Source organism: Pipistrellus kuhlii, unplaced genomic scaffold (assembly GCF_014108245.1).
Source record: "Pipistrellus kuhlii isolate mPipKuh1 unplaced genomic scaffold, mPipKuh1.p scaffold_m20_p_48, whole genome shotgun sequence".
In the NCBI taxonomy this organism is placed as follows: Eukaryota; Metazoa; Chordata; class Mammalia; order Chiroptera; family Vespertilionidae; genus Pipistrellus; species Pipistrellus kuhlii.
Genome location: NW_023425549.1, coordinates 586,283 through 612,484, shown reverse-complemented (window position 1 = coordinate 612,484; position 26,202 = coordinate 586,283). Strand labels below are relative to the sequence as shown.

At 49.7% G+C, this 26,202-nt stretch overlaps 2 protein-coding genes across 4 annotated transcripts; both read right to left on the bottom strand.

Annotated features, from left to right (window-relative positions):
* Positions 1 to 487: 487 nt before the first annotated feature.
* On the bottom strand, positions 488 to 7,158 carry ZNF688 (zinc finger protein 688). Of its 3 annotated transcripts, XM_045572505.1 has the most exons (4): positions 6,564 to 7,135; positions 6,201 to 6,311; positions 5,019 to 5,514; positions 494 to 796 (listed from the first exon to the last, which is right to left on the bottom strand). In XM_045572505.1, exons 1-4 carry the CDS (start codon positions 6,946 to 6,948, stop codon positions 781 to 783), a joined length of 1,008 nt encoding a protein of 335 aa, XP_045428461.1. In that variant the 5' UTR covers positions 6,949 to 7,135; the 3' UTR covers positions 494 to 780. The 3 variants fall into 3 exon arrangements, with proteins under 3 accessions (XP_045428462.1, XP_045428461.1, XP_036268693.2); XM_045572506.1 differs by lacking the exon at positions 6,201 to 6,311 and having other exon boundaries at positions 488 to 796; positions 6,564 to 7,158; XM_036412800.2 differs by lacking the exon at positions 494 to 796 and having other exon boundaries at positions 3,902 to 5,514; positions 6,564 to 7,011.
* Positions 7,159 to 18,260: 11,102 nt separating this feature from the next.
* Positions 18,261 to 22,772, bottom strand: ZNF689 (zinc finger protein 689). The gene is made up of 3 exons (XM_036412798.2): positions 22,215 to 22,772; positions 21,425 to 21,538; positions 18,261 to 19,861 (listed from the first exon to the last, which is right to left on the bottom strand). The coding sequence occupies exons 1-3, from the start codon at positions 22,417 to 22,419 to the stop codon at positions 18,678 to 18,680; spliced, it is 1,503 nt and encodes a 500-aa protein (XP_036268691.1). The 5' UTR covers positions 22,420 to 22,772; the 3' UTR covers positions 18,261 to 18,677.
* Between the last annotated feature and the right edge of the window lie 3,430 nt (positions 22,773 to 26,202).

The window sequence follows — 26,202 nt, the reverse complement described above, 5'->3', positions numbered from 1 at the left end:
CCTACAGGTCACACTTTACACTATTTACAAAGCCATCTCTCTAAAAAAAATCCAATAAATTTTTTTTTTTTAATGTTTCATCCTTACCACGACCAGCCTGAGTATCCATCTGCAACAGGCACCTTCAGCACATGCTTTAGTTCCTTTGTAGTGCTTATTTGCAGTACAGCGCCTTGTCTTATTTATATACTGGCTTATCACTAGTCTCCCCCCTTCCCACCACTCAGAGGCAAGTTCTAAGAGGATTCCTGTATCAGTTTTCCCCGCTATATCCTGACACACAATGAGTTCCTAGTACCTGGTAAATACTTACTAGAATCCTGTTAAAGAGATAAATGAGAAAGCAGACGGCACTCATCCTGTGCTTCATGCTGACCGCGGCTGGCAGGGCTGTGCTGGACACACTGTGCCTGGTGCTGCTCCCCCCGCCTCTCCAGCTCCACCTTCTCTTTGGCCCACCCCTCCCCAGTACGGTCACCCCTGGGCCTTCACACCCTCCCACTCCTGACTGCCCCTTGCCCAGCAGTCAGGCTCCCTTGCCCAGCTATCTGCTTGAAACCTCTGGGACTTGCTTGTTCACAGCTCATATTGGCAGTCACTGAGCCATGCAGATAAGATACTATGGCAGAAACCTCTCATGAGTATCTTTCTTCCCAATTCCAAGGTCAGGAAGCAAGATTTTCTTGCTCTTTAGCTTGGTCCCAGCTCCTGATCAGCTCTGGGAGCAGATATCCGACAGGTCTTTAGTAACTGGTCTCCTCCTACAGGTCACACTTTACACTATTTACAAAGCCATCTTTAAAAAAATTTTTTGCGGAAACCGGTTTGGCTCAGTGGTAGAGTGTTGGTCTGAGGACTGAAAGATCCCAGGTTCGATTCCGATCAGGGGCATGTACATTGGTTGCGGGCACATCCCCTGTTGGGGGGTGTACAAGAGGCTGCTGGTCGATGTTTCTCTCTCATCGACGTTTCTAGCTATCTTTCTCCTTTCCTCTCTGTAAAAAATCAATAAAAAATATATTTAAAATTTTTTTTTTCTTTATTGATTTTTAGAGATAGAGAGAAGGAGAAAGAGAAACATCAATGTGCAAGCAGAACATCAATTGGCTGCCTCCTGCACACCCCTATTAAGCCCATAATCTGAGCATGTGCCCTGGCCAGGAATTGAACCAGCATCTTTGGTGCACTGATGACGCCCAACCACGGATGACAAGCCACACCAGACAGGGCCAAAGTACCTACTAAACAACCCTGCCTCTGCTAAGAACTTTCCCTGGCTCCTCCGGATAATCCTTAGGCTCCTCTGCTGGGATCTGTTGGCTCTTCCAGCTTGGCATCCCCCTCACTGCTGCATCTTCCGTTATTCATCATCTACTTTTCTTTCTTTCTTTTTCTTTTTCTTTTTCTTTTTTTTTTTTTAATATATTTTATTGATTTTTTTACAGGGAGGGATAGAGCTAGAAACATTGACCAGCCGCCTCCTGCACAACCCCCACTGGGGATATGCCCGCAACCAATGTACGTGCCCTTGACCGGAATCAAACCCGGGACCCTTCAGTCCACAGACCGACGCTCTATCCACTGAGCCAAACCGGTTTCGGCTACTTCTTTTCTTTTTAATTGGTTTTGAGCCCTGACTGGTTGCTCAGTGGTTAGAACATTGACCTACATTCCAAAGGGTCTTGGGTTCAATTCCCAATCAGGGACACATATCTGGTTGCAGGCTTGATTGCTGGTCCTGATCAGTGTGTGAATAGGAGGCAACCAGTTGGTGTGTCTCTCTCTCAACACCTCCTGTCTCCCCTCCATTCTCTCTAAAAAAAAACTCTCTAAAAAAATCAATGGGGAAAAAATTATCCTTGGATGAACATTTTATAAAATTTGGTTTTAGAGAGAGGAAGTGGGGTGGGGGGGGAGATATCTATTGTTGTCTCCCGGATCCACCCTGACTGGGGATAGAACCTGCAACCTGGGTATGTGCCCCGACTGGGAATCAAACCTTCCACCTTTGGTGTATGAGTGCAACACTCCAACCGAGCCTGCCGGCCAGAACCATACCTAGTTGTTTGTGTTTCAGTCATACTACTGTTCCTTACCCACATCTATCCTGGCCGGAATCTTTCTCATCCTTCTCATCCTTCAAGGCTAACTTACACCTCCTCCTCCAGGAAACCTTCCTGGAGAAGACCTGCCCAGCCTCCTCTTGGTCCTCTTCACACACGATTTTGTATTGATTAGAGTAATAAAAACCGGTGTTTATTAAATGCTAATATGCAAGGTAATCTTCTACATTATCTTACTTAATCCTACAGCAATTTTATGAGGTAGGTTTTATAGATGAAGAAACTAAGGCACGGAGAGGTGACTTGGGAAGAGGTAACTTGCCTGAGACGACACAGCTAAAAAGCAAGTGAGTCAGGATCTGTGCCTGGACAGTCTGCTCAGAGACCAGGCTCTTCCCTTTATTCCACACTGTGTCCGTTTATAGCCTTTCCAGGAAACAAGGCTCCTTGCTGCTGCTTTGCCTGAAAATCTCCCCATACAGCAATCACCACCCGGTGCTGCGTGATCACCCCCTGGTGCTATAGAATCACCACCGGTGCTATGGGATCACCCCCTGGTGCCATGGGATCACCACCCGGTGCTATAGCATCACCCCCTGGTGCTATAGAATCACCACCGGTGCTATGGGATCACCCCCTGGTGCCATGGGATCACCACCCGGTGCTATGGGATCACCCCCTGGTGCTATAGAATCACCACCGGTGCTATGGGATCACCCCCTGGTGCCATGGGATCACCACCCGGTGCTATAGGATCACCCCCTGGTGCTATAGAATCACCACCGGTGCTATGGGATCACCACCCGGTGCCATGGGATCATCACCTGGTGCCGTGGGATCACCACCTGGTGCCCTGGGATCATCATCCGGTGCCATGGGATCATCACCCGGTGCATGGGATCACCACCCGGTGCATGGGATCACCACCCGGTGCTAAGGGATTACCCCCTGGTGCTATGGGATCATACCCGGTGCTATGGGATCACCCCCTGGTGCTATGGGATCACCACCCGGTGCTATGGGATCACCACCCGGTGCTATGGGATCACCACCTGTTGCTATGGGATCATCACCCGGTGCCATGGGATCACCACCTGGTGCTATAGGATCACCACCCGGTGCCATGGGATCACCACCCGGTGCCCTGGGATCACCACCCAGTGCTATGGGATCACCACCCGGTGCTATGGGATCACCACCTGGTGCTATGGAAGCACAGCCCTCTCCTTCTCCAGTTCCTGGGTCATGGCCAACCAGGACAGTTAGGTGGGGCCTCTGGCACAGCTTTCACCACAGCCTCAATCAGGTCACTCTTTTCTGGGTCAGCCTGTTCCTGGAGCCCGGCACAAAAACCCAGAGGCCTCAGGTGTGGCTTGTGAATGACAGCATGGAGTAGCCTTCCTCAGCCTGGGATTCCCTATCACCCAGCTGTCTCCAGCAGGTCACTGCGTGCTGGCTGCACCTTTCTGAGTGAAAGTCCCGCGCTTTGGCTGAAACCGGTTTGGCTCAGTGGTAAAGAGTCGGTCTGTGGACTGAAAGGTCCCAGGTTCGGTTCCAGTACTTTGGTTGTGGGCACATCCCCAGTAGGGGGTGTGCAAGAGGCAGCTGGTCGATGTTTCTCTCTTATCAACGTGTCTAGCTCTCTCTCTCTCCCTTCCTCTCTGTAAAAAATCAATAAAATATATTTTTAAAAAAAGAAAGTCCCGGGCTTTGGCAGGCTCTTTTTTCCTGTGAGATTCTCCCAGACAGGCAGGGATGGGCCCTGCGTCCTGAGGAGCTACCTCTCCAAGGGGCGGCCACTCTCTGGCTGGGAAGTAAGGACAAAGATACCTTTTTATAAAAAATTAATTTATTGATAGAGAAAGGACAAGATACATTGAGAGAAACATCCACCCATTGTTCCACCTATCCATGTATTTCTGGTTGATTCTGGTTTGTGGCCTGGCCGGGAATAGAACCCACAACCTTGGCATATTAGAATGATGCTCCAACCCCGTGGTTGGCAAACTGCGGCTTGCTCTGTTGACTAAGGAATTTGCCAACCACAACTCTAACCAGCTGAGCTAGCTGGCCATGGCCAAAAAACCTTTCCTGTAGTTGCTGTTTGCTGTCCTGCTGGCTTCCTGCCCAGATCTCAGCTCTTACCTGAGCGGGACCTGTGTTCACTAAAAAGTAAACCCAGAACCCATTAAGCAGCTCAGAGAAAGTGGTAGTGTCAGTTTCCAGCTTTGCTGTCTTAAAGCAATGAAATGTTGAAAAAAATCACTTAATCTCTGAGCCTCAGTTTACTCATCTGCAAAACATGGCTATTGATATTCATGTCCTGCCTCCTTAGCCTTTCTGGGTGTAAAATCTCCATAATTCACTCTTTCAACACATTTATTGCACATTTACTATGTCATACATACTATACTGTTTAAATTTCAGTCTTCACAGTAACCCTTTCCCTTGAGGTAGACATTAATAATCCTCATTTTACAGATGAGGGAGTGAGGCTGGGAGGGCGAGACTTACCAGCTGTGCCTGTGCAGAGACCCGCTCGGTGCTGTCCACCCACTCCCGCTCCCGGCTCCCCGTGGCTCAGCTAGCCGGGCCTGGCCCCGGCCTCGGGGCCCTCTCCCAGGCCTCAGTCCCAGCCTTTACCTCTCAGGCAGATAAGCAGCAGGGGGTGCTTTTGAGACAGCAAAGGTCTTGGTTGCACCTGCTACTGAAACAGCACTGAGAAAAGTCTAGCGTCTCGCACACTTTTTAGAAAAACTGGGGAGAGGAGTGTCAAGTTGAGCCTAGTTGAATCTTTACAGGCACTTTCCTTTTTACATGTGTGAAAACCTGAGGGATCCTGGAGGGAAGCCCAAGGAGTGAATCTGGGTTCCCAAGCCCCTGATGTAGGCGTCAGGGCCCAGTCGGTCCTTTTCGCCAAGGTCAGGCTCGACCCCACACGCGGGAGCCACTCACCCGCACTCCTCGAAGATGTCGGGGTAGTGCCGGAACAGCACGGGCGGGTCCCGGTCATCGCGGACCGGGGCCTGAGGCACGGCCCGGATGCCCGGCCTCCGGCCGCGCCGGCCCCCGGAGCAGGAGCGGTGGGTCCACTGGTGCGCGTTCACCGCAAACTTCCTCTTGAAGCGCATGCCGCACTCGGGGCAGGGGAAGGGCCGCTCGTCCGAGTGCATGCGCTGGTGGCTGACCAGCAGCGACGGGTAGGTGAAGCGGCGGCCGCAGTCCGCACACGCGTGGCGCCGCTGGCGGGCCGAGCCCCTGCCAGGCCCCGGGGGCGGCCCCGCGCGCGGGTCCCAGGCCGCTTTCAGGGCCCTGGCCGAGGCCTTGCCCAGGGCCCCGTCGGGGTTGAGTTTCACCAGCTCCGCGGGCCAGTCCTTCCCGGGAGTCCTCCGAGGTCCCTGGGCTCCTGGCCCCGCTTCGGGCTCCTCCTCCTCCTCGTCTGGGGCGCTTCCTGCGAAATAAGAATCAAAGTGAAGATACATTTTCAAACACATTTGCTTAGTCTCCCTCTCTCTAAAACATCCAAAAACAGTCTCGGGCTGTAGGGTGCTTTCGCTTAAAGACAGACGTGCCAGAGAAACTCTACGCGGTGGTCCACACGCAGGTCTGAAGGACAGTGAACACGTCCACATCCCTCAGGCCTCGGCTCCTCGCGTGTCACAAGTGAGTCACGGTGACTCCTGTGCGCGCTGCGGGCTGCGGGCGGGCACACCAGCGGGCGCGCGGCGAGCTCAGGCTGGGAGGTTCCTCTCCGCCTCAGACGGCCCGCTCTGCGGGGGTGGGGAGGGGAGCCAGGCTGTGGGCCTGGCAGGTCCTCAGGTACCACTTCGCTTTGCTGGAGGAACGTGAAAGGCGGATCTGAAGTCACACCTATTCTTAGGGGATTTTAGTTCCTAAAAAGGGGGCCTGGCTGGTGTTTCTACCACCAGGCCCTGGAAACCTGAGTGTTGGATTTGGGCTCCTGAGTTCTCTACTCTGGTCTCTACACGATGACTCTCGAGTTGTGAAAACTTTGTGCCTGGTCTGCCTCCTTCCCTGTTACGCACACGTGCCTCCTTGTTCCCGCAGGGGTGCTGGGAGGGGAGGGGGGTCTGAAGGTGACAGCAGTGCCGGTGGGGAGACCTGGGGGCCCCTCACCTCGCAGGGCGCCTCCTACGCTTGCCCCCTCGGGGTCCTGGGCGGCCGGGCTCCAAGCCTCACTGCCCCGCTCCATCCAAGAGATGAGGTCTGGTTTGGGGCCGGGGAAGCCTGAGAGAGAAGGTCACGGGCAGCTGAGAGGCTGCGGGGAGGACGGCAGCCCCGCCCGGCGAGGGCGCGCCCTCAGGACCGGCCCCACTTGGCCCGGCCTCCGGCTCCCCCGCGGGGAGCGGACGCGGGGGGCGCGGCGGCCTGGGCATGGGGGGAGGGTGTTGGGGGGACGGTGCGCGGTCAGGGCTCACAGACCTCGGAGCCCCTCTATCCTCCGGGAACCCCGGCGAAGGGGGCTCCGACCCGGCTCACCGAGCGCGCCCAGGTGGCCGTAGGTCTCCCGCATCACGTCCCGGTACAGGGCCCTCTGCGCGGGCCGCAGGCTCCGCCACTCCTCCGGGGAGAAGTACACGGCCACGTCCGCGAAGGTCACGGGGCCCGGCTCCTGGCGGCCGGGCCGGGCGGCCCCCGCGGTCCGCGCCGGCAGCGGGGCCGGGGGCGGCGCCATGAGCTCTCCCGGGCCCGGGGGTAGCGGGGACGCGGGGACGGGCTGCGGGGGACTCAGGGGCTCGGGCAGGGGCCCCCCGGCCCCTCGGTGTTTATTCACTTCGCGGCCGCGTGGCCACAGGCACCCGGGTGACCCGGAAGGCGCCGTCCCCACACAGGGCCACATCCTGGCTCCGGCCGCAGCCAACATGGCGCCGCCGCCTCCCGGCCGCCCGGCCGCTTGCCCTCAAACAAAATGGCCGCTCTAGGGGGGAGGCGGGCGGAGGGGAGTCGTGGGGGAGCCTTCTTGCCTTCAAGAAAGATGAACGGGCCGGGCGGGGATTGGCTCGCGCGCAGGAGGCGGCGGCGCCGCGGCCCGGGCGGGCGGCCGTTGGGTAGGCGCCCTGCGCCCCGCCGGCCTGGCTCTGGAGCCGGTTGGGACGGGCGTTTGTGGAGCCCGTGGTGCTGAGCCCGACGTTCTCCCGGCGGCGGGGCCGGTGCCAGCCCCGCGGGAAGCCGCTCCCGCCCCGGCCGGACGCGGGGCCACGGGGTAGGAAGGAGCCGGGTCCGAGGCTGCGGGGCCCCACTCCGTGCGCTGTCCCTCCGCCCCGACTGAGCTGCGGGCGAAGGAATATTTGCTGAGGTTCTAATTGGAATGGAGAAATTGTTATATTTTCTTTTTCTCCAAATGAACTAATGCATATGGTTTTTTAGAAGCTTTTGTAATGAAAAAATCAGTTCCCTGTACCCTTTCCCTCTCCAAAGGCAACTACTTTAAGCTTTTTTTTTTTTTTTTTTTACTTTAAGCTTTTTATTAATTTTAACTTCAATGTACACACAGTAAAATGCACAGTGTAAAATTGGCCAAGTTTTGACAGACGTACACCACCATATTAACCATCAGTCACCCCCAACAAGATATAGGACATTGACGTGACCCCTGACTGTTTCCTTCTGCACAAATTTTTATTGTGGTAAAATACACGTCATATAAACCACTATGCCATTTAAAACTACAATTCAGTGGCATTTAGTACATTTACTATGTAAACCAGTCATTACTGCATCACCCTCATGGAAACCAACTACCTATCCTTTGAACAGCCACTCCCATTCTCCCCTCCCACAGCCCACAGCAATCACTAATCTGCTTCCTATCCCTATAGATCTGCTTTTCCATATCAGTGGAGCTATGCACTATGTGTGGCCTTTCCTTCTGGCTTCTGTCTTTATTTAGCATGTGTCGGTAGTTCATTCCATTTTATGGCTGAGTAATAAGCCATTGTATGGCTAAATCCTACTGCCCATCTGCTGACGGAGGTAGACATTAGGGTTTCCACCTCTTATCTAGTACTGCTCTGAACATTTGTGTTTGCCCCATAGGTGCCCCAACGGGGGATTGAACCTGCAAACTTTTTTTTTCCTGCAAACTTTTAAAAAAAAATTTATTTTTTAATTGATTTCAGAGAGGAAGGGAGAGAGAGAGATAGAAACATCAATGATGAGAGGGGATCATTGATTGGCTGCCTCCTGCACATCACCCCACTGGGGCTGCAGCCCATAACCCAGGCATGTGCCCTTGACCAGAATGAATCCCAGACCCTTCAGTCCGTAGGCAGTGGCTCTATTCACTAAGCCAAACCAGCTAGGGCCCCTGCAAACACTTTGGTGTACGGGAGGGCACTCCAACCAGGGCCCATTTTAACCATTTCTATGTTCACAATTCAGTGGCATTAATTGTATTCACAATATTGCGCAACTGTCACTACCATCAATTTTCAAAATGTTTCTTCATCAACAAAGGAAACCCAGAACCCATTAAGCAGTCACTTTCTATTCCCCTCTCGCCAAGTCCCTGGTAATTTCTCATTTTCTGACTGAATTTGCCTGTTGTGATACCTCATACAATATTTGTCCTATTGTGTCTGGCTTCCTTCACTTAACATAGTGTTTTCAAGGTTCAGCCATGTTGTGGCATGAATCAACACTTCATTCCTTTTTTATTTTTTTAAATATATTTTTATTGACTTCAGAGAGGAAGGGAGAGGGAGAGAAACATCAATGATGAGAATCATTGATTGGCTGCCTCCTGCATGCCCTCTACTGGAGATTGAGCCTGCAACTCAGACATGCTCCCTGGACTGGAATCGAACCCAGGACTCTTCAGTCCACAGGATGACTGACGCTCTATCCATTGAGCCAAACCAGCTAGGGCTCAAGTAATTATTTTTTTTAAAGTCCCTAGCATTATATATTTCCAGATGCTGTGGCCCAAGAATACATTGAGAAGATGTAAAATCCAGGAAACGTGCTGATATGTGAAGAAGAAAAAATACTGCAATCACTAATTCATAAATATTTTGAGGGAAATGTATATTTATATTCATTATGCTTAATACTTTTGCACACTGGGTGCAGAGTGAGCTTGGGGCAGGAGAGTGCCCCGCCTGAAGCCTTTTTCTCTGTGGCCACCTGTATTTCTGTGAGACCAGAGTGCCAGCAACGGCTTGTACTGCATGGGTCTGCCTGCCTGGTACTTCCCTTGCCCTGACTAAAAGGCAGAATCCTTGCGTGAGCTTCCCTCGGAGGGGCAGGCCCAAAGTGTGCCTTCTGTTCCAGTGCATCTCTAGGGTGGGTACCAGCTCCTTTAATAGGTTTTCACATCTATAGGACCCCAGGACTGAGGAACAGGGGAGATACAGACTGGAATGCTCTAAGGGAGAGAACAATCCAGAAAGAAAAGCCAGGTGAATGGTTTGCAGTGAAGTAACCCCAACTGGGACTTGGAAGTGGGAGCCGGAACCTCAGAACACGGGTTCAGTCCTCCGGTGGTCATTCAGAGAGCAGCCTCCTCTTCCACGGGGCCTTCCCCGGCCCCTCCCCTCTGCTCTTTTCCTCACACAGAGCTTTGTTCCCCTACCTGCCCACTTCCTCTCCTTACCCTGCAAACATAGCCTTGCCTCTTCCTTTCCAGAGAAAACACATCATCTCGTGAGCTCTATCACCTAACCCTCTTGAAGTAGATCTGGAAAGTACCAGAAATTAACAGGATCCTGGCCTCCCAAAACAGGATTGGCTCTGAGACCCACTACCGGCTGCTGCCACTTGGGCTCTTGTCAGAGGGATTGACCCACTGATGGTCTTCCAGGCCGTACTTGCGCTTGAAGCCTTCCCCACACTCAGCTGGCTGTGTAGAGCGGACGTGCTAATGACGGAGGAGGAGAGTGGGTAAAGCAGAGGCCACAGTGAGGGCAGGGGTAGGGCTTCTCGCCTGTGTGTGCACCTGTGGGGAGCCAGCAGAGAGGTACCTGTAGGCAAAACGGAAGCTGCATTCAGGACGGCTGTAGGGCTTCTTGCCTGTGTGCTTGTGCTGGTGGATGGCCAGTACCTAGGGGTCAGCGAAGTGACTCTTGCAGTCTGGGCGTTGGGAGGGCTTCTCCCCAGTGTGAATGGCCAGGGAAGCCCTCTGGCAGCAGCATCGCCTGCAATGGGCAGGAGATGGGCTTTTCACCTGTGTGGATGAACTAAGCCAGAACAGGTCCCTGTACTGGGAGAAACAGGTTTGAACTGGTCACAGAGGAAGGACCGCTTCCCAAACTAGACCACTTCTGGAGGGAGGGATGGCTGAAGTTGTAGCCAGAGTCTAGGCAAGAGTAGGGTGGTCTGTGGGTTGGTGTGTCCTTGAGCCACGGCTCAATGGAGCTCCACCTGAGTTCCAGCAGAGCTGTGGGCAGGCAGCTCTGTGACTGAGGCCAGGCTGTGTGCTGAATGGCAGCCTCTCCTTGAGGGGCTCTCCCATGCTCCATCTCTGTGTTTTGGATTCTTCAGCCCTTCTTTCCTCAGTCCCATCCCCGCATCCCAAGTCAGGGAAAAGGATAAAACTTGAAACTTAGCAGCATGTTCCAGAACGTGACCTGCCCTGGAGGCAGCATGAATAGCTGAGTATAAGACCCCGTGGGAGTAAGGCTCAAAGAGAGGGGTCTCAGCAGGCCCTGAAACCGAGCCCAGAGTAAAAGCAGATTCTGTCTGGAGGTTAACACAGGAAAGCCCTGAAAACTGGAGATAAAAGGAGGAGACAAAATAGTAAGCCCCTACTCTGACACAGGCATTGAGGGTGGTGATGGTCCCAGCCTTCATAGAGCTTACAATCCAGAACCTGTTTATAATCCTCTTCCAAAAAGGATATTTATTAAGTGGCCTCTCCAGGTGCCACTGAAGGCCATCATTATGAAGTCTACATGTGGACTGCTTGCCGTCTAGCCTTCACAGAAAAACCTTCTGGGAACAGACATTTATTATGACACTAGAGGCCTGGTGCACAACATTTGTGCACTGGAGAGGTGGTCCCTCAGCCTGGCCTGTGCCCTCCTGCAGTCCAGGACTCCTCCAGAGGCAGGCTGCCTGCCTGCCAGCGTAAGCCTGCTCCCCCAGCGATCCTTAGCACTGCCATTGCTGTGCTTGCCAGCCATGAGCCTGGTTTCTGCACTGAGTGTCTGCCCCCTGGTGGTCAGTGTGCATCATAGTGACTGGTCATTCTGCTGTTCTATCAATTTGCATATTAGCCTTTTATTTTTTTAAATATTTTAAAAATATTTTTTATTACTGAAACCGGTTTGGCTCAGTGGATAGAGTGTCGGCCTGAGGACTGAAGGGTCCCAAGTTTGATTCCGGTCAAGGGCATGTACCTTGGTTGCAGGCACATCCCTGGTGGGGGGTGTGCAGGAGGCAGCTGGTCGATGTTTCTCTTTCATCAATGTTTCTGGCTCTCTATTCCTCTCCCTTCCTCTCTGTAAAAAAAATCAATAAAATATACTTTTAAAAAATATTTTTATTGACTTTTTTAAAAAATATATTTTATTGATATTTCACGGAGAGGAAGAAGGGAGAGAGATAGAGAGCCAGAAACACCGATGAGAGAGAAACATCAGCCAGCTGCCTCCTGCACACTCCCCACCAGGGATGTGCCCGCAACCAATGTACGTGCCCTTGACCGGGCCGACGCTCCATCCACTGAGCCAAACCAGCTAGAGCAAAAGCCTCTAATTTCTTATGTTCCCTGGACTAACGCTGAATTGGGAGGCATAATCAGGGATTTTTCCAAAGTAACTGAGGATCCACAGATTTGCTGACAAATTTAATGTGGTAATTCAAATTGATCAACCTGGTTTCTCTGTCTTATCAGCTAGTTCACATGCTTGCTGGTGAAGGCCAGGCCTACACTGGATAAATCCTACTAATTGTGTCTCTCTCATTGATGTGTGGTGTTTTTTTTAAATATATAGTTTTCATTGTTGATAGTAGTACAGATATCTCCCATTTCCCCCTCCTTACTTCCCTCTCCTAGCACATACTGTCCCCAGGCCTTCATTACCCTGTGTGTAAGTCCTTTGGCTTATCTCTTCTTGTCCCCTCATCCCTACATGGAGGTGCCATGGCTCCATCATTGATGTTGCTTCTCTCACTTTATACCTCTTACTTCCTCTCTCTCTACAAATAAAAACATTTTTTAAAATGCAACCAATTTCTGGATATTTATTTTATATCCTTTACTTTACTGAATTTATCAGTTCTGGGTTTTTTGTGTGTGTGTGTGTGTGTGTGTGTGTGTGTTTGGGTGGAATTATGTCATCTGCAAATAATAAGTTTTACTTCTTCCTTTCCAATTTGATTACCTTTATTCCTTCTTGTCTGATTGCCGTGATTAGGACTTCCAGTGCTATGTTGAATACGAGTGGTGAAAGTGGACATCCCTGTCTTGTTTCTGATCTTAGGGGAAATGACTAGTTTTTTCACATTAAGTATGATGTTAGCTGTGGGTTTGTCATCTATGGCCTTTATTATGTTGAGGTCTGTTCCCACTTTGCTGAGAGTTATCCTAAAGGAATGCTGGATTTTGTAAAAAGGTTTTTCTGCATCTATTTATATGATCATGTGATTTTTAAAAAATATATATTTTATTGATTTTTGTACAGAGAGGAAGGGAGAGAGATAGTTAGAAACATCGATGAGAGAGAGTCATCGATCAGCTGCCTCCTGCACACCCCCCACTGGGGATATGCCCACAACCAAGGTACATGCCCTTGACCGAATCGAACCCGGGACCCCTCAGTCCCCAAGCCGACGCTCTATCCATTGAGCCAGACCGGTCCCGGCGATCATGTGATTTTTATCCTTCATTTTGTTTAGGTGGTGTATCACATTAATTGTTTGGTGCTGTTTTCCAGTTTCTTGGGGTTTGGGAAAACAGAAATACTGGGAAGGAATTCCCACAGATACACACAAGAAGGAAGCCCCAGAGGCGCCAGGAAGAGGAGAAGGCTATGGGGCATGAAAGCTAAGTTACAAGAGAGGTTAAAGAGGAAAACTGAGGGAATCAAGATAAAAACTAAAATATTGATTTATTAACTAACTTGCTAGTCATCTTAAGGGACAGTTTAGGGGAGTAGTAAGTTGTCCAGCAGCTGGCTTTGGAGTGAGACCTGACTTAGAATCCTAGCCCTTACATTTACTAGATAACTGATCCTGGGCAAATTATTTATTACAATATCATAATATAGTAATTATTATATACTGAGCCTCAGTCTCCTCCTCTACTATAGGCAAACAATACGAACCAGCAGGTGTGCAGTTTGAGGTTACCCTACTTAGAAGTTAGCAAGTTAATCTAACTATTTCATGGCTGCTGGCAGAAGACAAGAGCCTCCTATGTGAGAGACAAAAGATCTTATACATGGCTCAACAAGCAGCCGAGGCATCATGTATGCATAAGTTCTTTTTGCCTCCTAAGTTCCACAGAGGCAACATGGAGGGGCCCATATGGATGTCAGGTACACAGTGAGCTGCATTATAGGGGAGGAGCAATGAGCTTGGGGAATCTGTAAGTGGTAAGTAAGCTACTCTTTGACCAGATAGACACATTACCTCTCCCTCAAGGTTGCTTGCTAGGAACACAATCCTGAGAAATAGCCTGGTAAAGAGTGGCCCAAGCCTTGTCTTTTTGTTTGTTTATGTTATACTCAAGATTCTGGTTGATTGCAGCAAAAGGATACAGATTAAAACCAGCAAAGGGAAAAGGCGCATGTGCAGAGTCCAGAGAAAGGAGGCCCAAACCTCCAGGTGTTCTCTCCAGTGGCGTTGGTCAGAAATGCATTTAATTCTCCCAGTAATGATTTGTGATAATATATACAATTTGCTGCCACCCACAGAAGCTCCCCTGAGCCTTGCTGTGCAGGATTGTTATTGGGAGTCAGTCACACAGGCAGGGAATGCCTACACCACTGATCTCAGCTACTCACACTCCAGTCCCAGAGCAAAACAGGCATTCCCCATTAATCACATTGTTAGGACAGACTTATCTGGTCAGACTGGTACAGCATGGCTCAAGGCCTCCGGCATTCAAAAACAACTGGACAAAATATTTGGAGGGCTCAGAATTTATCTCCACAGTGAGCCAAATGCCAGTCCTAAAGATAAGCAGCTTTTTTATTTTTATTTTTTTTAAATATATTGTATTGATTTTTTGCAGAGAGGAAGGAAGAGGGAGAGTTAGAAACATCGGAGAGAAACATCAATCAGGTGCCTCCTGCATACTTCCTACTTGGTATGTGCCGGCAACCAAGGTACATGCCCCTAAGCGGAATCAAATCTGAGTCCGCAGGCTGATGTTCTATCCACTGAACCAAACTGGCCAGGACTGTGTGTTTTTTTGTTTGTTTGTTTGTTTGTTTTTTTTGTGTGTGTGTGTGTGCGCAGGGTTTATGCAATTTAGATCCAATGTCCAGTTCTCCAGGGCTCAGCTACCCTGGTGAATGACTGCAAGTACATTTGGAGAAGGCTAGGAAGACCTACTGTTTTGTTTTTGCCAATGTTAACATGGTCCTTCATCAATAGGACCCAGCCTCCCCTCATTCAGTGGGGCTTTAGGTCTAGAATTGGCTCATGGTGTGAATTTGAGGGCAGGACCTGGCATTTTGGGCATAATCAGCAAGATATGTAGCAGCATGAGACACCCATGGAGGAGCATCTCCTAACACCTACTTTATGCAGTTCTTATAAAAATTAGATGGGAATGAACATCAAGTGTCTCATACAGGACATGGAACATCATAAATGTACAACAAAGTGACTGTAATACTATGCAGTAGGCTAGAGAATAAATAAAATGAATCCAGTTAATGCAGACTAGTGCATCAAGAAATGTAGCTGAAAATAGATGGGGCCAGAGGCCAGAGGGCAAGTTCTTTATTGTTTTTAAAGATAAATTTTAGCGTGTTTGTAGGCTTGGATGTATGTGTTCCAGAAAAGAGAGGGACTCAAAAATGATAAAACTAAGAGAGAATGACTAGATGGAGCAAAGTCCCTGAGGGCAGTTGATGAAATTCAGGCACAGCTATATTGATGAGCATTGCATATGAGATACTTTTTTTTTTAATCAATCTTTATTGTTCATATTATTACAAAGGTTCCTCATTTCTTCCCCCCTCCACCAGGTTCCCACCCCACCCTCCGCCCCCTCTTTTTTTTTTTTTTTTTTTTTTAATGTTTTTTATTTTAGAGAGGGAGACGGAGAAACATTGATTTAATCAATTGGCTGCCTCCTGCATGCCCCCTACTGGGGATTGAGCACACAACTCTGGCATGTGCCCTGACTGGGAATCAAACCAGTGACCTATTGGTGCATAGGACTACACTCAACCAACCGAGCCACACTGGCCATGGCATGAGGCTTTCTTGAGGTGAGATGTAAGCAAGTGAGCAGAGTGGTCTCACTGGTAAATTTGGAGTCCAGGTGGGGAGTGGAATGCTGAAGGAGTTCCTTTTTAACACCTTGTGTTTTCTTGGTGAAGAAGGTATTCACTGGCTCAAGATAGATGGAAGACTTAAGTGATACTGAAGGTTTAACAGAGGCTGGAGATCAGAAGAGACCAGTTTTTCTTCATAGATCATAAAGGCAGGTGGGAGATTAACCCATAGGGGGGCTGTGTATTAGTTAATTCTTTTGGTTGCAAGTAAAAGAAACTTGAACTACCTGAAGCAGAAGGGGGAAATTACTGGAAGGATACAGCTGGTCATCAAATGGACCTGGGACTGAAGTGCTTTAGGAAGCCCAGGAAGTTGTCCCTCATCTCTGCCCTCTGTAGACCACATATTGGAACTTGGCCACCAATGGCTCCCAAGTTTTCATGAGTTACAGTCAGGTCCAAAGTAAAGTTCCTAGGTAAAGAAATAGTTAGGTCGGCCTAGTGATAAAAATAGGGGAAAGAGCCGAAACTGGTTTGGCTCAGTGGATAGAGTGTCAGTCTGCGGACTGGAAGGTCCCAGGTTCGATTCTGGTCAAGGGCATGTACCTTGGTTGCGGGCACATCCCCAGTAGGCAGCTGATCGATGATTCTTTCTCATGGATGTTTCTAACTCTTTATCCCTCTCCCTTCCTCTCTGTAAAAAATCAATAAAATGTATTTTTTTTAAAAATAGGGGAGCCAGTTCTAAAACGGGGGAGGGAGGGGCTATACAATAAATAAACAAAGAAAGAAACAAATAAATTAATAAATAAAACGGGGGGATAGGGGGCAGGCAGTCATCTAACAGGTAATTGCTAGGTAGGGTAGGGCACGTCTCCATCAGAACTGTACAAATTTCTACTTGGTTAAGGAATTAGACTTATATTTTATATAATAAAACCCTAATATGTAAATCTACCAAATGTAGGAATGGCTGGTGGAACAACTGGTCGCTAGGACGTGCACTGACCACTGGGGGGAAGGGGGGTGGCACGCGCAGATGCTCAACACAGGAGCTGTCCCTTGGTGGTCGGTGCACTCACACAGGGGGAGTGCCACTCAGCTAGAAGCTGGGCTCATGACTGGTGAGCGCAGCCGTGGTGGCAGGAGCCTCTCCTGCCTCCACTGTAGGGGGGCGGTAAGGAGTGAGGGGTCCTGGACTGCGAGAGAGATGTGACTGCAGGTTTAGGCCTGATCCCTGGGGGCATCGGGCCTAAGCCAATAGGTGGACATGCCCCAAGGGGTCCTGGACTGCGAGGATGCAGCCCGGGCTGGTGTACCCCCCTGCCCCCCAGTGCATGAATCTCCTGCATTGGGCCTCTGGAATTTTATAAACAGTAATTCCACAAGGAACACAATCCATTCAACAGACATTTTAATGAGATCCAATCTGGTCCGACCCCTACCTTGGAGTAGCTAATCATTTAAGGAGACGGTTACAATGAACACCAGAACAGAGCAATGACAAAGGCTGTGTTCCCCAGCTGCTCTGGGCTCTGGGGCCGAGGTCAGAACTAAAGTGGCAGGATGCCCTGTCTAGCTGTTATAATGAGACCAGTCAGGTTTGGAAATTCCAATTTGGTGCAGCAACCCAGCCAAGTGATAGGCCTGTTCATTCACCTCAGTACCGCTTTACTGAGCGCCTACCGCCTCGGTGGGTGCCCTGGGGCTCCTCAAAGACTGAGACACACTGCTACCTCTGGGGCTAAGTGAGGGGCAGCATGAACACAACCTGATGACTACATACTCTGCTTTGTCTGCCATCACCTAACTTTCCACCCTCCCTGAAGGGCCTCACCGCATTTTATGAAAAACATGTTGACTGAGGACTCACGGAGGATGTGCTGAAGTGAAATCTAGGCTTTTCTAACCACTGGCTGCAAGGAACCAATCCAAACCCTCCAGATCAAGTACAAGCCAGTCGAGCTTTCACTTCTTGCTGCTGGCCCATATGCCTCCCCTGCTTTTCCTTAAGATCCGTCTTGACCCAACGCTCACTGAACTTACGTCCCAGATCCAACTGGAACCAATTTTCCAGTGTGCAGGAGCCTTAGCTTCACAGCATGCGGTTTAAAAAAGAACCTCAGGTTTTGGGGTGTCTCCAGCCAATAAACCCCAGTGCAGGCTGCCACTCCTCCAAAATCTAATGCAATCTAGAGCTGTTAAAACAAGTCCAGACTAAGGAGGTATACAGTATACACTGTGGTGCTGCCTTATTTTTGTATGACCCTTTAAAAGGAACACTGAAGATCATGTTTGGAGATCACGTGTGGGAAATGAAACCCTATCTTTCAGGAATGATTGACCAAATGCTGTTAACCTGAAAGGCTGCCACATAGAGGAAATATTAAACATATTCTGGCCCTGACTGATTTGGCTCTGTGGATAGAGCGTCGGCCTGTGGACTGAAAGGTCTCATGTTCAATTCCGGTCAAGGGCATGTACCTTGGTTGCGGGCACATCCCCAGTAGAAGGCATGCAAGAGAAATCTGATAGATGTTTCTTTCTCATTGATGTTTCTAGCTCTCTGTCCTTCTCCCTTCCTCTCTATAAAAAAAGCAATAAAATAAAAATAAAAATAAACATATTCTGGGCAAGGCATTCAAGGAAGGAGTACGGCACTTAGCCACCTTCTAAAGATCATGGCTATCCTGCAAAGAAATGACCTGCCTGGTGAGGTAGTGAACTCCCTGTCAAGGGAGGTTTAAAGCAAGAGTAGAACACCACTTGGCAGGAGTGTTGTAAAAAGGGGGCTACACCTGGTCTGGACGAAGAGGCAGAGCAGGGGAATACCCTGCCACCTCTAAATAGGATCCTCCTGGCTGCATGCAAGGGAGACCCTACATGCAAATTAGAAAGCAGACAGCCCCTAAAGTGTAAGGGGAGAAATTTTACCCTGATGGTCACACACACAAATTCTTTTAGGATTGGAGAGCTTGTTAAACTTGAACCAAATGATGTTACCTCTCCTAATGGGACCATCTGTCCTAGAGAGTAAGGCAGCCAGGGCGGTAGAATATACTCAGGTTCAGACCTGGTAGAATATACTGTGGCAGACCTGGGTTTTCATTCTGAATCTGCCCCGTATGACCCAGGGCTTCTCCTTCCCTTCTCTGGCCTCTCCATGAAATGAAATGAACTTGAGACAGTCCTTCCCATTCTAAAGGGCACTGCCCTTTTGACTGGTTCCCTCTACAGCAGGTCTAGGACTACCGTTTTGGACTTGGGGGCTACACTTGTGCACGGCCAGAGACCACCTCTGGCGAAAGCAGCGGCCACACTGAAGGCAGGGGAAAGGCTTCTCCCCGGTGTGCAGGAGCTGGTGCTGGGCCAGGTGGCTCCACTGGGCAAAGCGCTTAGAGCACAGGTCGCAAGCATAGGGCCGCTCTCCTGAGTGGACGCGCCTGTGACTGGCCAGCAGCGAGGGGTAGGCAAAACGGCGGCCACAGTCATCACAGGCGTGCAGCTTCTCCTCGGTGTGCGTGCTGCGATGTATGGCTAGGGAGCCGCTTCGACGGAAGGCACGGCCACAGTCTGGGCAGGGGTACGGCTTCTCTCCTGTGTGCAAGAGCTGGTGCTGGAGCAGCGTGCTCCGCTGGGAGAAGCGGGCCTCACAGTGCTCACAGGCATAGGGACGCTCCCCAGAGTGCACTCGCCGGTGGCTCACCAGGCGAGAGGACGAAGAGAAACGCCGCTCACAGTCTGGACACGGGTAGGGCTTCTCGCCGGTGTGGATGCGCTGGTGGATGACCAGAGCCGTGCGCTGGCGGAAGCGGCGGTTGCACTCCAGGCAGGTGTAGGGCTTCTCTCCTGTATGTGTGCGCTGGTGGATGGCGAGCAGGGAGGGGTAGGCAAAGCGTCGCGAGCAGCTAGGGCACTGGTGGGGTTTCTCCCCTGTATGAGTGGTCCGGTGATTGGCCAGGGACCGGCTCCTACGGAAGCAGCGGCCACAGTCCGGGCAGTGGTAGGGCTTCTCGCCTGTGTGGATCACCTGGTGCTGAGAGAGGTTCTTCCGCTGGGAGAAACGTTTGCCGCACTGGTCACAAACATAGGGGCATTCGCCAGAATGTGCCCGCCGGTGACTGACCAACAGAGATGGATAGGAAAAGCGGCGCCCACAGTCTGGGCAAGGGTAAGGCTTTTTTAGATTCTGGGCACACTTGTGGCTTTTCAGAGCCGGGTGATCAGGGAAGGTACAACCACAGTCAGGGCAGATGGGACCCCCAGATGTCTGTCTGGGAATCAGTCGGGGCTTGCTGGGCTTCCGTCCTCTTTTCCCCTTCCGGGGTGCCTCCTTGGGTGGGAATACTTCCTTCTCTCCATTCTTCTTTCTGGTTCTGGTTTCTACAGGGACACGGGAGAAATTAACTTAACAAACAGGGGGCTACTGCTCTTGCCTATTATACTGTTTACAGGTTATAAGACAAATAACTTGGCCCCTGTCTTCAAGGAGTGTTAGTGACACAGACAACTGAGTGTGACATACTACTAATAAAGTATGGAGGGAATTACAGGAGCCCCTAACCCAGCTGGGAGAAATTGGGGAAGGTTTCTTGGAGATTAAATTGATTTTAAAAATGAAGAGTTTTGAAGAGGTAAGTATAAGGTAGGAAGTGGAAACAAGGCATGAGCTAGCAGGGACTAGCTCAATAGTTCTCAAATTGTATTGTGATCAGAATCATTTGGAGGGCTACTGCAACAGACTACAGGGCCCTACTCCCAGTTTTTTATTTAGCCAGTCTGATTTGTAACATGATCAGGAGCAATGCCCATATTGGTCTGAGAACCACTGCTGTGAGGACCATAACGCTATTGTACCCAATGGCTCTCAAACCTAAACATACATCAAATCAATTGGCACTATTAAAACATACACTTTTGTAGACATCTATAAAGGTAAATAGTTCTGGGATAGGGTCCCCCAAGTGATTAGTATAACTGATTGCCATTTGACAATCTTAGAAAGATAACCCTGGTCTTAGAGAATCTGATATAGAAACTCCAGCTCAGACAGTTCCATCTGCCCCTTTGGGTGGATCTGGGGCCATTCGACCTGAATGGCATTAATCAGAGCCTTGCTTGATCCTGAGGAGAGTGCTGTATGCCTTACACTGGTCAGGGTTCTGCCTGAGGACAGAGAGGCCCCTGCACCCCAGGCAGCTGTTCTCCATGAAACCCCTTCAGCCAAAACACAACTCAGAGGTACAGGTTCTCTCCAATGAGGGGCAGGGGTCCTGGGAAGGAGGCAAAAGGGTAGTAGCTTCTGTATTCACAATAGAAAACTACACACAGTCAAACCTCAGTTCTGGAAGTTTCCTATCATGAACAACTTGCTTCTCAACCTGACAACCCTTTCAAGCTGATAACTGTATGGTCATGACTGTGAAAGTAGGAATCCGTTTACCACTGTTAACATCTCAGGATGTTGTGCTGTGAATATTTTCGTGTTTTGTTTTGTTTTTGCTTTTGTTGCTGCTTATTATTATTAAATCTTCATATTTTACTGTACATTTCCTTTCCTTCTTATTAAATTTAAATTTCATATCTCTTTTGCTTTTAAAGTATCTATAAATTTGTATAAACAGTATATTACACATGTACTATAGATAAGAAAGGCTAAAACAGAATCATTTGGGAGTCTGGAATTAATGAATTCAATTTACATCATTTCTAAGGGAAAAATATGATTCGGTTTTTTCGAACAGCCTTACGGAATGAATTAAGTTCGAGAACCGAGGTTCCACTGTAGTTGGTCTTCAAGCTGATATGTGAATCTGTGTGGGGACCAAACCAACACCATCATCAATGGTACCCTGAGACTGTGAACTGCAACCTGGGTCACAGCCACCGCAGCTCTGAACGGAGTCACCACAAGCTGCGGGACCTCCGCAGGCATTTTTCACTCACTTCTTTGGACCATTAATCCCCTGGGGCACTCCTGTGGGTCCAGGGCAGCTGGTTCCCAATCTTCGGTATTTCGTTCCAACCAGGAGATGAGGGCTGGTTTGGGACCTGCGCACCCTGGGGAAGGAGAACCAGTTAGAGGTCCAGCTCATAAATAACTGGGTAGCCAAAACCGGTTTGGCTCAATGGATAGAGCGTCGGCTTGGAGACTGAAAGGTCCCGGGTTCAATTCCGGTCAAGGGCATGTACAATGGTTGCGGGCACATCCCCAGTAGGGGGTGTGCAAGAGGCAGCTGATTGATGACTCTCATCGATGTTTCTAACTATCTCTCTCCCTTCTTCTCTGTACAAAATCAATAAAATATATATATTTAAAAATAACTGGGTAGCCGGGATCGGTTTGGCTCAATGGATAGAGCGTCGGCTTGGAGACTGAAGGGTCCCGGGTTCGATTCCGGTTAAGGGCATGTACCTTGGTTGCAGGCACATCCCCAGTAGGGGGTGTGCAAGAGGCAGCTGATCGATGGATGACTCTCTCTCATCGATGTTTCTAACTATCTCTCTCCCTTCCTCTCTGTATAAAATCAATAAAATACATTTAAAAAAAAAAAAAAACTGGGTAAATATGCTCCCGGTGGCATCTCCTGCCAAGCCCCCATTCTCCTCCACCGACACATCCTGGTCGCAGTCCAGGACCTGGACACTCTGCTTCCTCCCGCCCCTCCTCCCACCCCCGCCCCAGCCAAGCTCCTCCATCCCTCGGCCCCGCGGAAGCGGATTGGGCCCGGCTCACCGAGCGCGCCCAGGTGGCCGTAGGTCTCCCGCATCACGTCCCGGTACAGGGCCCTCTGCGCGGGCCGCAGGCTCCGCCACTCCTCCGGGGAGAAGTACACGGCCACGTCCGCGAACTTCACCGCCCTGGGCTTCCTTCCCCTTCTCCGGCCGGGCCCGGCCTCTCCGGGTCCCCGAGCGGAGAGCGGAGCGGAAGGCGGTGCCATTGGGCCAGCGAAGCCGGCGCCAGGACCTCCCGCCCCGGCCTCGGCCCCTAGCGGACCCCGGGACTTGGGAGCCCTCGGGGTGCCGGGACGGAGCGTCCCGGGGCCGCCAGGAGGAAACCGGAATCAGCCGCCTGCGGGCTAACGGAAACCTCTCGTCGTTATTCAGGAAACTCCTGCCCGAACTTGGGGGACAGGCACCGGAAGATGCCTTCGGCGAAAATGGCGGCGCTGCCACCGCACCGCCTTTGCCTGGAACACAGGCAGCTTCCAGCTATCGATTTTATTGACCAGAGCGCCATGACGGCTTCCTACCCTCTCTGCCCTCAAGTGTAATGGCGCTGCGATTGGGCTTCACGCCCTTTTCCTCCTATCCCACGCGCTCATTGGACGGCGGCCGAAGACCGAGCGTTCTGATTGGATGCTGACGGAAGCGGCCTGTTTGAACGAAGCCAACGGAAGTCTAAGGGCAGGAACCGGCCCGGGTGCCGGTGACTGAGCTTGGAGGCGGGAAAGCCTCCGAGCGGCCTGGGATTAGCCACCGGCAGTCCGAGCGCTTCTACCCGAGCGAGGGGCGGATGTGAGCGGGGGAGCCCCTGGGTTCCTTTTCGTGTCTTTCCAAGAGGATCCTTCTCTTTGGATAATGGGAACTTCCTTGTTGCCCCTTTGGGAAGGGAATTACTGTTAAGAGTTTCGTATGTGCTGGCAACATACCCAACATGTTACACATTCTGTCTTATTTATTCCTTGCCACCACTATGTGAGGTGATGGTTACCATTCCAGTTCCACAAATGAGGAAAGACATTGCGAGCAAAATAGAGGGAAGATTGAAACAGGGGTGAGGGCGGGGGCGGGGAGTGGGGGAGCAGATGGGAGTCTTCATTCATGCTGCTGAACTAGTCACTCTCCCCTCCCACAACCTTAATTTGCTTGGTAACTCAAGAATCCACCTGAGCCCTAACCGGTTTGGTTCAGTGGACAGAGCGTCGGCCTGCGGACTGAAGGTCCCAGATTTGATTCTGGTCAAGGGCATGTACCTTGGTTGTGGGCACATACCCAGTAGGGAGTGTGCAGGAAGCAGCTGATAGATGATTCTCTGTCATCAATGTTTCTAACTCTTTATCCCTTACCCTTCCTCTCTGTAAAAATATCAATAAAATATATTTAAAAGGCTGTTATGAAAGAAATAATAATAAAAAAGGCTGTTATGCTAAGTGTCCATCTGACCTGCAGCTATGATGCATACTAACCACCAGGGGGCAGACGCTCAACGCAGGAGTTGCTGAGCTGCAGTGATTTGGCAGCTGCGGTTCTACCATGATGTACCCCAAAAGCAGAGAGGAGGGAGCCTGATTCCTCGTAGGGCACATGATTCCACCTTTGGCTGTGGGTTATATTGTTGCTGGGGCACTGTCAGCCCGAATCTGGTTTACTGCACCTTTGCGTCTGTGTTCCACACTCTGTACAACAGCAACTTTGCAGAGTGCCCTCTCACACTCCAGGACCCCTTGGGGGGTGTCGGAGAGCTGATATGGCCCGACCCCTGCAGGCCAGGCCAAGGGACCTCACCTGGAGGGACCCCCGCTCACTCCTCAGATGCCCTTCAAGCCACAGCACCACCCCAGATGCAGCTGGCCAGGAAAGGACCAAGGGAGGTTGGCTCCAGGGTGTGTCCAACCCATCTCACCTAGACACACACACACACACACACACACACACACACACCCGCTGGCCACCTAATTAATTTCCTTTCAACGTGCATGAATCCGTGCACCAGTCACTGGTATTCATATAAGTTCTTTGTTTAATCTCTTCCTCCCCTCCCCTCTTCCCTCTGAGATTATTCACTCTGTTCCATGCCACCATGTTTCTAGATTTGTCAGTTTATTTTGTTCATTAGATTCCACATATGAGATCATGTAATATTTGTCTTTCTCTGCCTGGCTTACTTCACTTAGCATAATACTCTCCAGGTCCCTCCATGTTATCTCAAAGAGTAAGAGATCCTTTTTTTTTTTACATCTGCATAGTATTCTGCTGTGTAACTATGCCGGAGCTTTTTTATCCACTCATCTGATGGGCATTTCAGACTGTTACCAGATCTTAGCTATTGTAAACAATACTGCTATAAATATAGGGATATATATATATTAATTTTTAATTTTTTTTTTTCTGTAACACTTTCAACAATAAATATTTTGCCAAAACTGGTTTGGTTCAGTGGATAGAGTATCGGCCTGCAGACTGATTCTGGTCAAGGGCATATACATTGGTTGCGGGCACATCCCCTATGGGGGATGTGCAGGAGACAGCTGATCCATGTCTCATGGTTTCTAACTATCTCTCTCTCTCTCTCTCTCTCTCTCTCTCTCTCTCTCTCTCTCTGTAAAAAATCAATAAAATATATATTTTTTAAAGAATTATTTTGTAAAAAATCCACTTACCATTGCAACAAAAATAAATTATCTATGAATAAACTTAACCAAGTAAAAGACCTGTACTTGGAAAACTATAGGACATTGAAAAAAGAAATAGAAGATACAAATGGAAGCATATACGGTGTTTATGGATTGAAAGAATTAACATCATTAAAATGTCCAACCCATTAATATTTTAAAGCATCTACTATGGGCAAAACAATTCTCCAAAGCCTACAGGGAATGAAGACTGGAATAACAAAAGCAGTAACACATTCTGAGGATAACTTGGCAAAAAACAAACAAAAAACAACCTGCAGTAATCCTTACATTGAGTTTTACTCTATCCTAAAGATAGTGACTTTATTGAAAAAATGACTGAGGGATGCCTTGCCAGCATGGCTACTAGTGGTTGAGCATTGACCTATGAACCAGGAGGTAAGGATTGATTCCGGTTGGGGCATATGCCTGGGTTTTGGGCTGGATCCCCAGTGTGGGGTGTGCTGGAGGAGATCAGTGATTCTCTTCATCATTGATGTTTTTCTCTCTCCCTCTCCCTTCCACTCTGAAATAAAAATGTATTTTTAAAAAATACACACAAAAACATGTTAAGTGAAAGCAGCCAGTTTTTTTAAAGTGCATATCTTTTTATTCCATTTATATGAATGTCCCAAATAGATAAATCTGTGGAGACAGAAAGAAGGTTAGTGGTTGCCAGGGGCTGAAGGGGATGGCTAAGGGGTTTCTTTCTGAGATGTGCTAAAATGGATTGTGGCCGAAACCGGTTTGGCTCAGTGGTAGAGCGTCGGTCTGTGGACTGAAAAGTCCCGAGTTCGATTCCGGTCAAGGGCATGTACCTTGGTTGCAGGCACATCCCCAGTGTGGGGTGTGCAAGAGGCAGCTGGTCGATATTTCTCTCTCATCGACATTTCTAGCTCTCTATTTCTGCCCCTTCCTCTCTGTAAAAAAAACCAATAAAATATATTCAAAATGGATTGTGACCAGAACCGGTTTGGCTCAATGGATAGAGCGTCGGCTTGGGGACTGAAGGGACCCGGGTTCGATTCCGGTCAAGGGCATGTACCTTGGTTGCAGGCATGTCCCCAGTACGGGATGTGCAAGAGGCAGCTGATCGATGACTCTCTCATCAATGTTTCTAACTCTCTCTCTCCCTTCCTCTCTGTATAAAAATCAATAAAATATATATTTTTTTTAAAAATAAAAAAATAAAATGGATTGTGGCATGGTTTTTCATAACTAAATATACTAAGCATTAAATTGTACTCTTTTTTTAAAATCTATTTTTATTCATTTTTTACAGAGAGGGAGAGAAATAGTTAGAAACATTGATGAGTCATCGATCAGCTG

Bases quoted from the DNA above. Each gene is read 5' to 3' on its own strand.
- ZNF688 (XM_045572505.1), bottom strand. From the start codon at position 6,948: ATGTTGGCTGCGGCCGGAGCCAGGATGTGGCCCTGTGTGGGGACGGCG. The intron at 6,312-6,563 runs GTGAGCCGGGTC...CTTCTCTCTCAG, and splicing joins CGGCCACCTGGGCGCGCTCG to GCTTCCCCGGCCCCAAACCA. The intron at 5,515-6,200 runs GTGAGGGGCCCC...CTTATTTCGCAG, and splicing joins CGTAGGAGGCGCCCTGCGAG to GAAGCGCCCCAGACGAGGAG.
- ZNF689 (XM_036412798.2), bottom strand. From the start codon at position 22,419: ATGGCACCGCCTTCCGCTCCGCTCTCCGCTCGGGGACCCGGAGAGGCC. The intron at 21,539-22,214 runs GTGAGCCGGGCC...CTCCTTCCCCAG, and splicing joins CGGCCACCTGGGCGCGCTCG to GGTGCGCAGGTCCCAAACCA. The intron at 19,862-21,424 runs GTGAGTGAAAAA...GTGTCCCTGTAG, and splicing joins GGGATTAATGGTCCAAAGAA to AAACCAGAACCAGAAAGAAG.